Below are 12,366 nucleotides of genomic sequence, written 5' to 3' on the forward strand. Positions count from 1 at the left end.
CTCGCAGGGACACCTGGATAGTGTGTGGCTGGATATCTAGGCTCTCCCTGCCAGTCACACTGACACATAACATTAATTCTCACAATAGATGTGTTTGTTTAAGACCCACGCAGAGGATTCTGATCTCTCCCGAGAGTTTTATGGAGTCAGGGAGAGTAAGGGACGTGCTGGCAGAGTGGCCTTATTCATTTCCCCGGCTGCTAGGAGTCCAGGCTTTGCCAGGTGTCTGGGCCAAGGTGGGCATAAACCCCTGCTGCTGGCCCCAGGAGAACTACAGTGCTGACTTAGCTCTTCTAGTGGCCCAGGGTAGGCTTTTCCTGCGTGCGCGCGCGTGCACACACGCACACACACACACACACACACACACACACAGTCCTGAGCCCTCCCATGCCACAGGCTCTCTGCTTGCTGTGCTCAGCACTTCCCCCACTCCATCTTGAATACATTAGCTACCAGGCTCACACTGGATGGAAGCGGTTACATTTTCCATAAAAGCAGAGAGAGAGAGAGAGAGAGAGAGAGAGAGAGAGAGAGAGAGAGAGAGAGAGAGAGCCTCACTGAAGGAGGACTCCCTTTCATTCCCTAGATGGGTGCACTCTCACACAACACCATGCTTTTATCTGATGTCAGAAAGGCAAAGCAAAGGCAAGAAACGGACAGATGGGCCAGGTGTGGCTTTGAGGTCCGAGGCAGTGGAGAAAGGACCAAAAGATCCAAATGATGAAGGGGTGGATGCAGAGAGGAGAAAAGCCAGGGCCTCATGGAGAAGTGCGCCCACTGGCGTTATGGAGGGCAGCCCCTGTCCACACTCTGAGCTGCTAAAGTCTTCACGGTGCGGAAGGGACCCCGAACCTGAAGTCCCAGCTCTCAAACTGCCCCCAGACAGACTTCCAATGTGTACAAACTGACTTTGTAACCAAAACCATGTGTCCGTACGCCCGCGTACACATGACTCGTTAAAGTTGACTGGGCCGTCACTGATTGTTACTGAGGTTCCTGGGATAGAAGGGGCAAGCACTGCAAATGTACCACCAATGGCCAGACAGGATCTCAGTCTACAGTCTGCCCTTCTCACACAGTCCCTACCAGCCTCTAGACTTGGGGTCTCCAGCAGAGGGGGGGGCCCTCTACTGGAATTTCTCTTCTGCTTTCTTAGAGATCCAGCAGCCATTTGTGCTCACAGGCTCTGGGTCCACCATCTGTGTGGGAGCTGAGCTGCTCACACCTGCCTTGGCAGACACAGGCAATAAAACTCCTGGCTGGGTTTAGGGCCCGGCCCGTGCCTGCCAGGTTTCTACCCTCCGCGACTTGGGTGAAGCCCAGACGCAGGACACTGGACCTTAATATAGCTTTGACTCTGCCTGTCCTTGTCCCTGGCACTCAGTCCATTCTTGCTCGGGGTTCTGGGTGCCTCTTCCAAGACTGTCGGGGAAGTTTCCTTCCAGCTCGTGTAGTCTCAACACCCATTACCAGGTACCCAGAAACATCTGGAGTGCAGGGTTCTCTCTCAAGGGGTTGTTGCAAACAGGACATACATAAGACAAAGGGCTTTCTGTTCTCCTGAGACTAGCTGGAGAACAGTTCCAGGTGTTGCGTTAAACAACAGAGGAGAGCAGGCGGGATGGCTCAGAAGGTACAGGCAGTTATCACACAACCTGACTACTTGAGTTTAATCCCTGGGACCCACATGATGGAAGGAGAAAAGCAGCTCCTGCAAACTGTCCTCTGACCTCCACATGTGCACCATGGCATGTGTATGTGTAAACGTACATACATATACACAGACACAGAGGGGGGTGGGTAATTTTTTTAAAGCAAGAAATAATGCATATGATGTTAATAATAGTCTATCCCCCACCTGAGCTGGGCCAGGAATCTGCTCCTCGCTGCTATGTTTCTCACAGTATAGTAATATGGTGGAAGATATGCATATGTGCATGTATGCAGACACACATACATGCATATGGAAGCCAGAGGAAAACCTCAGCTTTTGTTCCTCAGCCACCATCCATCTTGTTTTCTTTAAGGCAGGGTCTCTCACTGGCTGGAGTTTGCCAAACAACCGAAAAGAGGTTGGGCTGAGCTCCCAGGGATCCATCCACCTATCTCGGCCCTCCAAGTACCTGGGTTACAAACACACACCACCATGCGGGGGTTCTAAGAAGCACAGTCAGGCCTCCTGCTCCAGAGGCAAATGCTCTTGACGAGTAAGCTACATCCACAGCCTGAGCTAAACAGGTGTCAGAAAGCATCCTGTGGAGTCTTGCAAGAGAGAGAGAGGCTATGAGGCGAGATGTCAGGAGGGAAGCCTACAGGCCAGACACACATACACACACAAAACCAACAACAACAAAAAACCTTTACCCACGTCCTGCTGGGAACTCAGGAACCCAGGCTGTTGGCATAGGCCTCCTTATAGGGTGGCCACCAGAGGAAAGGATCCTACAGGCCCACAGCTACAGTGCTCCCCACCAGCCCCACTTCAGCTAAAGCACTCCTGCCATCACTTCCCTAGGAAGAATGCTGGGCGCCCACAGCTGGTGACGCACAGCCCTCAGCCATGGGAGGCGCATGCTTGCCACAACCTTTTGGTTTCCCGTGCTGTCTGATGCCTATACCAGAAGATATTGAGTATCTAGCACAGACAGCCCCTCGAGCTCCGAGGTTGCGTATGGCTATATAAAGTTGAGGCCACAGGGGGTGGTGGGGCTGCCAGACCCCGGGAGCAATTTGGCTGTTCTAGGCGATGACGTGGACTTTTTCTCAAAGCTTCAGCAGTTAGCCCCTCAAAGCAAGCCTCAATCATCCCCTCTAAACCTCAACCCTACCAGGCACACGTCATGCCCAGACTCCAGGGTGAGAGGAGGTAGCCCAGTCTCCCTCTTTGGCAAGACATTTGGGGCAGCGCAGAGGAAGCTGTCCCGTGAGCCCTGCAGTCCCAAACCTACCACAAACTGAATCCCAGGCAGCTTCTCTCTCAGGGCCTCTCATTTCTGTATCTGTATTATGGGGACAGTAAACCTTGCTTGCTCCCCAAGAAAGTGCTGAGAACCCCCAGAGAAATGAGGTCTGGGAGAGTAGAGATGGGGTACAGGGGCCACTCTTGTTCTTTGAGAAGCACAAAGTTGCTATAGATCTCTTTGGCCTTGAGGACTTAGTGAATTTACATGTTACTCCATCTTCGCCAGTGCCAGGATGCATGCATGACCAGCCTCCAGGGGCCACCAGTCTTGAAGCATAGCTTACCCAAGTACAGTACAGGCCCCCTTCTATATCTCAGTGTCTCTTAGCAGTGGTGAGACAGTGAGAGGTTGGCAGTAAGGCAGCAGTTGACCCCATTTCACAGGCAGGAAAAACAAGGTTTGGTTGGTTAAATTTCTCCAGACCAAGCAGCAAGCTGGTAACAGGGCCAGGATGGGGACCCAGCTCTGGGTCCCATCAACTAAGTTCCCGTCCACTACCAGGACCCTCCAAGTACCCTTGGACCTCAGTGTCCCACTTGGAAGTGGGGAATGTGGTGAGGAGCTCACCTGGAGCAGGCTGGGAGTGAGTTCTAGAAGACACGTGGATACGGCTGTTCCAGAAAATGACAGTGGCTGTCCTAATCTAGAGCATGCTATGGCGGGTCCTCCTTGAAGTTGAGGCACTCAATCTAGAAAGCCCTCCTCCTCCCCCCCCTCTGAGAGAATGAAGCAGCCTTGCCTATGCAATCTGTCCCAGAATTAAGTAGCCAAAAGTCGTCTAGACAAACAGATTTTATAAGCCCAATTAACCCCTGCCAGTCAGGCACAGGCACACCTAATAAGGGGCTATTTTTAGAGGCTGTCATTATCCGGCTCCCTGGAGAGAAAGCTCGACTCTTGTTTCACAGACATTTCCGTTCTAACAAAGTTCTGTCAAGCCCCACTTCAGCCTGGCATCTTTTCCTGGCAGCCCAGAGGTGGAGCGTCTGGCCACGAGGAGCCGCTGCTGTCTTGTGCAGTCAGAGCCCCAGAAGCAGTGTATCGCCTACACCATTCCTGTCTATTCTGCGGCTCTCAGAATCTGGCAGCTTCACTGTGTTGTGTGTGTGTGTGTGTGTGTGTGTGTGTGTGTGTGTGTGTGTGTGTGTGTGTGTGTGTGTATTCCTATTTATGGGCACTCAAGCACTCATGCATATGTGTAGAGGCTAGAGATCAACCCTGGTGCTTTTCCCAGAAACCATCTACATTGGTTTTTGGAGGCAGTCTCTCACTGGCTTGGAACTTGCCAATTAGGCTAGACTGACTAGTCCCTGAGCCCCAGAGAGTCACTCATCTCTACCACCCCACCCCAGTGCTGGGGTCACTCCCTCAGCTTCTCCCATAGACCACTCCTCCATGGCAACAACACTTACAGGTCTTCACCTCTGTATCCCCACACCCGGCACCAAGTCCCCCCAACTTGCCGCTGGAATGCCAGCTTCCCTTATCAGGGAACTCCTCTCCACCTCCTCTGGCACTGAGGCCAGCCTCCCCAGCCACTTGGCTCCTCCTCTTTCTCTTTACAGGTTGGTTGTTGGTGCCCCCCTGGAAACCAATGGCCATCAGAAGACAGGAGATGTGTACAAGTGCCCAGTAACCCAGGGCAACTGCACCAAGCTCAACCTGGGTAAGCAGCCACTGGGGCTCTACTTAGCAGGTACAGAGCAGGACCCTGGGGCACACCCATATTCTCAGTCACTCGTCATCTCAGCTCTTGTTACATACAGAGCAGACTCTACATATGCAGCTGCCTGCCTCTTCCTAGCTGTCCTGTGGGTGTATCGCTGTGCTCACACTGCAAGCAAGGAAGCTAAGCTGAGGAGGTGCCTCAATCAGCCCAGTACTTGCCTTGCAAGCTTGAGAACCCAAGTTCAAATTTAAAATCCACATTAAGACAAAACAAAACAAAGCAAAACGCCAGGCACAGTGGTACACATTTGTAATCCCAGTGACAGGGAGGCTGAGGTGGGCAAATTGTTAGGGCTTGCTGGCTAGCCAGCCTAGCATACCTGACAAGGTCCAGCCAGTGAGAGGCCCCTGTCTCAGAAAGATAGGCAGTGCGTGAGGGAAGACTGACCTCTATATGGACACATACATTTTAAAAAAAGAGACAGACAGACAGACAGAAGCAGAGACAGACAGACAGACAGAGAACCTGAGGCCTGAGAGATGAGACAACTTTCCCTCAGTCACACAGCTTGCCGCTCCTCAGGGACTGGTCCGGATTTAAAGCCAGCCCTCCAGTGTCCCACGCTGTTCCTAACTCATCCACTACCCATGTGCTCAGGGCTCTCTGTCTCCTCAGAACAGATGAGCTCATGTTGCTGATCTTGAAACAAAAGCAACAGCAACTAGACCTATGTATTGTCAGCAGCGTCCATGGAGCTAGGCATTTCTGCCGATTCGATCCCCACCCTACAAGAGTGAGTTTGGACCATCCAACAGACAAGGCAGTGACAACATGAGGACACAAGAGGACATGCCCAGGACCACCTGTCTATAAGCAGCATGCTAGGATCCAAACCACTCAGCATGGCCACCCTGCAACCACTGTGCAGTGATGTGTCCACATGGAGTCTTCTCTTCATTGAAGTTTTCTCCAGCCTGTACTAGAGCCGAGACCAAGAGAGATGCTGGACACACACACACACACACACACACACACACACACACACACACGGACACACACACACACACACACACACACACACACACACACACACCACTCCTTTAAACACTTCCATCTTCTCCTAAAAGGCAGAGAGACAGTGGTTGCCTCTGCCCACAATAAGGAGAAAAATCCTACATGGGCCACAGAGCCACAATTCTTGGGCCTTTCCTGGAAGACTGGCCTTCCCAGGCCTTTTCCTCCTCCCCAGCAGGATGCGCTGCCCTAGAAACTCACAGGAGGATCCAAGGAGGAGGGACCAGGGAGGGCAGCCCGCCCACAAGAGGAGATAGCTGTAGTTCTAGAGATAAGTAGATGGAGAGAGAGGCCAGCATCCAAAAGAAATCCCAAAGTTGTCACTGGTGCCACCAGTGTCTGTCACACGATGCCAGATGCTCCATGAACCACATGGGCAAAGAATCAAAACCCAGCACTGCCTGCGCTTCAGCGAGAGCACAGGAAAGGAGTCTGTTTGGTGGCTTAAGTCCCCCAATGTCCCCTCCCTGAGGCACAGGCTAACAAAGCAGGCCCAGGGGAGCCTTCCCCACAGCTGTGCAGTCCCCACTGTGTGTCCTTGGGAAATTCCCATTTCTCTCTGAGGCGTAAAGGCGCAGAGTCTATTCTATGTCTGATCTGCACTCTTAGAGGTCACTGAGTAGCCAGCGGGTGGGAATGTGGCTTCATTTGCAGTGTGCTCCCCTAGCGTGCACAAACCCTGGCTTCCACGGCCAGCACCTAACAGCTGAGCCAATGCATCTGTAACCCTAGCACTTGTGAGATAGAAGCAGAAAGATCAGAAGTGCAGGGCCATCCTTGGCTACACAGTGATTTCTAGGCCAATCTGGGCTACATGAGACCCTACCCAAAAACAAACAAACAAACAAACAAAAAGCAATCAAACAAACAAAACACCAGAGAGAAGCAACACAAGAATAAACAAAACACCTGAAAGTAGCAGGAGAGAAGAAAGGAGCTAACAGCTCCCTGGCCTCCACCCCCAGTGCAGGCTGTTGTGGCAGTATAGCTGTCATGGTCACCTCCGTTGTTCTGGCCCTGGCCTGCCCCCAGCCTTGCTGACCAGTCCTCTGGAAACCAGGCCACCCTCCACACATCAGTCTCCAACACAGAACAATGCAGACTCTAGAGCTGCAGACTCCCAAAGTCCACAGAGGGGGACACGGGTCTACAGCAGCTCAGAACGGACACGCTCCAGCCTTTCCACTCCTTGCCTCCTAAGTCCATGTGTGTGCGCACGTGTGCACCTACACACGCATACACAAATACACACATACACAAGTACACACATACACAAGTACACACACACACAAGTACACACATACACACATGAGCACACACACACATCCATCAATGTGCATGCACACACACTTTGCTTCTGGGGAATCCAAGCTCTTTTCCATCCCTTCAGTGTCCTGAAAAGATAACCTAGAGAACTGTCATTCTGCCATTGCCCCACGGTTTCAGACCTGCCACAGAATCACCTGTCCCCACCACAGCTGGCTGAGGCCACGAGCTGCACAGGCTCCCTATGAGGGACCCTCAGCACATGGCAGGTGGGCAGGTGGGTACCTGCCGTGGTATGGCCAGGGTGTAGTCAGCTGACTGGAGAAGACAGAGCTCTGGACAAGGTGACGGCTGTGCTGTGGGCTTGTTGTGTGACCTTGTACAGTTACTCACACTCTGTGGCCTTCAGTGCGCTCATCTCCCAGAAAGCTGTGAGGAAGGTATCGATGGGGACGTGACTAAGGAAGATCTGTGTTGCCCTCTCAGGCGAGCGAGCAGGTGTGGGCTCACCTCAAGTGACCTGCTTGCAGCATGCTCTGGGCAGACCAAACCAAAGGGGGGTGTAGGTTGAGCATCGCCCCTCTGCTCCAGGCAGGGTCACTCTGTCCAATGTGTCTGAGAGGAAGGACAACATGCGCCTCGGCCTGAGCCTTGCCACCAACCCCAAGGACAACAGCTTCCTGGTAAGAGGATCAGCCCCACAGCTGTCCCCAGCCTGTCTGCCTGCACAGACCCACTGCACTGGCTGTGGAGAGGCCCAGCCAAACAGTCCCTCTCACATGCTTCTGCACGCATCCTCTGCATGCATGTCCCTTCTACCCTCCGGACCAATAGGGACCCATCCGGCATGGGGGTGGGTCTTTCAGTTGGCCCCACCCTTTATTTCAGTGATAGACCAGGATGGTAAAAGGATTGAGTCGTCTTGCGTCTGTACCTGGGGAGTAACACAGAAGCCGGGCTCCCTTCTCGGTGGCCTTGCCTCCCAGCGAAAGTCATCTTTGGCTCTTAGCCAAGGGCCTGACACAGTGGCTTTGGCAGCAAATTTCACACAGTGGAAGCATTCTTTTTCTTCCTCTCCTAGTAAAGCCTAGAGATTTGCCCAGTAGAGGGCCTTTGCATACAAAAGCCAGCCTCGAGACTCTTGGAAGGGCCACTCCTACAAATGAAAGGCTTCCTTGGGTCCCACGGGGATCTGTGGAGTGGACAAGTAGAGGGAGGAAGAGCCACCATCCTAGATCAGAAGATGGAGAAGGGGACAGAGATCCGGGTTCTACCGCTCCCCACTACACCTGAAGCCAACCAAGGGCACTGCGGCAAGAGAGAGTTCAGTCAGACTCAGAGACCTCCCATGCTAGCAGTGCCGGCACTCAGATAAAGAAGTCAGACTTGAGTCCTGGAGGGTGGGGGCGGGGCTTGGCCCTGTCTGAAGCCCTGTGACTGGGCTCTGTGCTGTGCCGGTTCACAGGCCTGCAGCCCTCTCTGGTCTCACGAGTGTGGAAGCTCCTACTACACCACCGGCATGTGTTCAAGAGTCAACGCCAACTTCAAGTTCTCCAAGACGGTGGCTCCAGCACTTCAGAGTGAGTACCTTCGAGTACCTTCCAGCCTGAAGGCTCTGCCTGCACGGGGCAATCCAGGAAGGAGGGTTAGGACTCTGCTCACCGCTACCGTGTACCTAGAAAGCTTGCATGTAGATTCTGTGACTGCTTCCGCCCTCTGGGATGATCTGAGAGGAGTCACTTCCAGCTGGTTCCCTGTATGAGGTCCTTGTCCCGGGCTGCCCCTCTCCCACAGTATGACAGTTGATAACAAGTTCACTCTAAATGTGAAAACCGTCCAGGTGTCCGTGTAGGTTCCCAGTAGAATCCCGAGCATGGAGGAGGTTGCCAAGCCACCACGTACAACAGGCCAGGCTGGGGCAGCATTCACTTAGACTATAGTGTGAATGGTGTTCCTTGACATCCTGGAATGAAGAAAGGCCGTTGAGTGGAGAGCCGAGGAGAACAGAAATAACCTGCATGATGGTTACACCAAGTCATCTGTCCTGGGCAGCTTGCCCAGAGCCTCATGGACACAAGACCTCCCCCTCCCTCCCAAGCAAACGTGGGGAACTAGAAGCCTAGACTACTTGGCTTGGAGCCTCAGTGTTTAAGCCTCCGGATTAAACACTCTCAGCAAGCAGCTGTTGCCTCTTTATGGAGGGCAGGGGATTAGCACCTCTGGCTCAGGCAGCCTCCCCTCAACAGAGGAAGGAAAGGGCAAACAAGCCAGAGAGCTGTCCTCTATAGGGTGGGGAGCCATGGGGTCCATTCACACAGTATCCCTAAAGGCAGCTGCAGGACACAGGGGAAGGTCAGGGCACTTGTGGAGTTTCTCAGGGGGTGGGTCACCACAGCGCTGACACTGTCGCCTACTGCTGGCTGAGATGCTGCCAGCTGGCCTCCCCTGTGGTGGACCCTTCCTCCCATGGCCCAGGGTGTCACTCCCTTAGGACTTGGCAAGTGAAGATACCAGAGGGGCTTGGAAAAGGCTGAGGGGCGGGGGGCTTCCCAAATAGAACATTCAGCCATGTTATACACATGCGCATACACACACACACACACACACACACACACACACACACACACACACACACACATCAAAAGCCCACAGATCTATAAATAGGTTCTTTCCAAGGTATCTTTTTTTAAATTAATTTATTAGATTGATTGATTAACTGGCTGAGTAATTTTTTGTTTGGGTTTAGTTGTTGGTTTTGGTTTTGGTTTTGGTTTTGGTTTTTAAAGACAGGGTCTCTCTACATACTCCTAGCTGTCCTAGAACTTACTATGAAGACCAGGCTGGTCTCGAACCCACAGAATTTGACCTTTCACTGCCTCCAGATTAAAGGTGTATACCACCACACCCAGCAAGATTTATTTATCTTTATTCTATGTGTATAAATGTTATGCCTGCATGCAAGAATGTGTCCGTGTACCATGTACATGCCTGGTACCCATAGAGGCCAAAGATGGCATTGAATCTCCTGGAATTGGAGTTAAAGATGGTGTAAGTCAGTATGTAGGTGCTGGGAACTGAACCCGGACTCTCTGCAACAGCAACAAATGCTTTTAACCACTAAGCCGTTTCTCCAGCCCTCTCCCAACAAGCTGTCTTTAACAAAACAATGAAATTAAAAGAGAAATCAAAATAATATATCGGTGAGCCTCACCTGTTAGTAAGAGACTGAGACTGTTTTGAAATACAAAGTTGATGGCTTTGCAAAGGAAAGATACCCCAGGTTGACCTATGCCCCTAGAGAGAAAGTGAGACAGAGACAAAGAGACAGACAGACAGAAACAGAGAGAGACAGAGAGAGAGAGAACAGACTGGGCACAGTGTCACACACCTGTAATCCCAGCCTTGGGGAAGTAGAGGCAGGAGGATCAGAAATTCCAAGGTTATCCTCAGCTAACAAGCTGATTCCAGGCCAGCCTAGGCTACATGAATAGATGACGCCTTATCTTTAAAAAAAAAAAAGAGGAGTGGGACAGTAAAAATTGGATCAGCTAAGACTTACTGCTCTTTAGAAACATCTTCTCGTTAACCCTTAATGGTAACTCTTAGTTACCATGCCACTCTTAAAATCCAGGAAACCAGGAGCAGCAAAGTGACTGCCCTTGGGTCGCACAGCCAGTCAGTGGCAAGGCCAGGAGTCACAGGCTGATGCCAGAGTGCACATCCCTTTCTTTCCGTGACGACTCCCCCGTAAAACATGAAACCCACTCACCCCAGGTTGCTAGTGGAAGATGCCATCGGCCCATGGTGGTGAAGCAAATTGCCCTAAGGTCTTGGTTCCAGCAGAGGCAGCGGCCTGGGAAGCGCTGATCAGTTGGCAACCATCAGTCTCTGGTGGGGAGCGGAGTAATTTCAGCTATAATGCAGAACCGGAATGTCCTAGCTGCCTTGCTCTTGTGGCTCAGATAAATGGCTAGCCTGAGGATAAATCTCCACGCGGAGGATGACAGGCATTAGCAGTCACTCTTCACTGGTCTTGGGAAGATCACTCCGAATATGAGAGACTTGGGGCTGAGGACATGGCTCAGCTCGGGAAGTGCTTGCCGTGCAAGCCTGAGGCCTCAGTCTCCAGGACCCATGACAAAGCCAGACATGGCGGGCTGGAGAGATGGCTCAGCAGTTAAGAGCATAGACTGCTGTTCTAGAGGTCCTGAGTTCAATTCCCAGTACCCACATGGTGGCTCACAGCCATCTATAATGTGATCTGGTGCCCTCTTCTGGCCTAAAGGTGTACTAGCGGGCAGAAAACTGTATACGTAATAAATACATAAATAAACAAACAAATAAATAAATAAATCTTAAAAAAAATAAAAAAGCCAGACATGGCGATACTCAGAATCCCACCACTGGGGAAGCCAAGACAGGACAGATGCCTGGGGCTTCCTGCCAGCCCATCTAGCTTACAATAATAAAAACAAGAAAAAATGAGCTTTAGGCCCCAAGGAGAGACCCAGTAGAAAAAGAAATAAGGTGAACAGCTCCTGAGAAATGACTCTCGAGGCTGACCTCTGACCTCAATATGCACACACATACTCGCCCACACACACCAACATATAAACACAAAAGAAAGGTCTCTTTAAGTGAGTAAGAATGTTGGAGGTTTATGGACACTGGTTCCTTGATGGCCCTGACTGTATCTCTACTTCCAGGGTGCCAGACCTACATGGACATCGTCATTGTCCTGGATGGCTCCAACAGCATCTACCCGTGGGTGGAGGTCCAACACTTCCTTATCAATATCCTGAAGAAGTTCTACATTGGCCCTGGTCAGATCCAGGTGAGTGTCTCCAGGGCTCGCCTCTACTGAGCAAGATTCCCTAATCGCCACAGCCTGAGTGACCCTATAGCACTGGAAAGCATCTTCCCACCAAAGGGTAGGAGCTGGCAAGGTCAGTCAGCACTGGGACCTGCTGCCTCAGATGCCCACTTCTGGTGGACACAGCAAGGGTGTCTTCAGGGGTAGACGCCACTTATGAGGATGACCAGCCAGAGAGTCAGAAGTCAGGGAAAAAAGAAAGGACACATAAGGGGGTGCAGAGAAGCAGGGGAGACTCAAGCATGTGGACCCCTGAGGAGAAATGACTTGGAATAGACCTCAGCTGCCAGTGCAGCTGTGACACACTGACGGATAAGGGAGCACTGTTCCCTAGTGTTCTGTCTGGACCAGGACCAAAAGACAGGCATGCCAAAATAGCAGGTGTTGTTGACTCTAAAATTCTTTCTATGCCAGAGAAGTGACCCATTTTCCAGAATGAATCCGTGCAAAAATGTCAGGCTTGGCCGTGTGTGTGTTTGTAATCCCAGTGCTGGGAGAGAGAGGCCAGTAAATTTGGCCTA

The 12,366-nt window shown here is 51.8% G+C and overlaps 1 protein-coding gene across 1 annotated transcript in view; it reads left to right on the forward strand.

The window, feature by feature from the left end:
- Window positions 1-12,366, forward strand: part of Itga11 (integrin subunit alpha 11) — a 92,703-nt gene that overhangs the window by 38,380 nt on the left and 41,957 nt on the right. Inside the window, exons 3-6 of the mRNA XM_051156624.1 lie at window positions 4,529-4,629; window positions 7,564-7,655; window positions 8,438-8,552; window positions 11,679-11,806. Coding sequence (XP_051012581.1) covers window positions 4,529-4,629; window positions 7,564-7,655; window positions 8,438-8,552; window positions 11,679-11,806 — 436 coding nt within the window. The remainder of the gene's footprint in view (window positions 1-4,528; window positions 4,630-7,563; window positions 7,656-8,437; window positions 8,553-11,678; window positions 11,807-12,366) is intronic.

The sequence above is a fragment of the Acomys russatus genome, chromosome 14 (assembly GCF_903995435.1).
Source record: "Acomys russatus chromosome 14, mAcoRus1.1, whole genome shotgun sequence".
Lineage (NCBI taxonomy): Eukaryota > Metazoa > Chordata > Mammalia > Rodentia > Muridae > Acomys > Acomys russatus.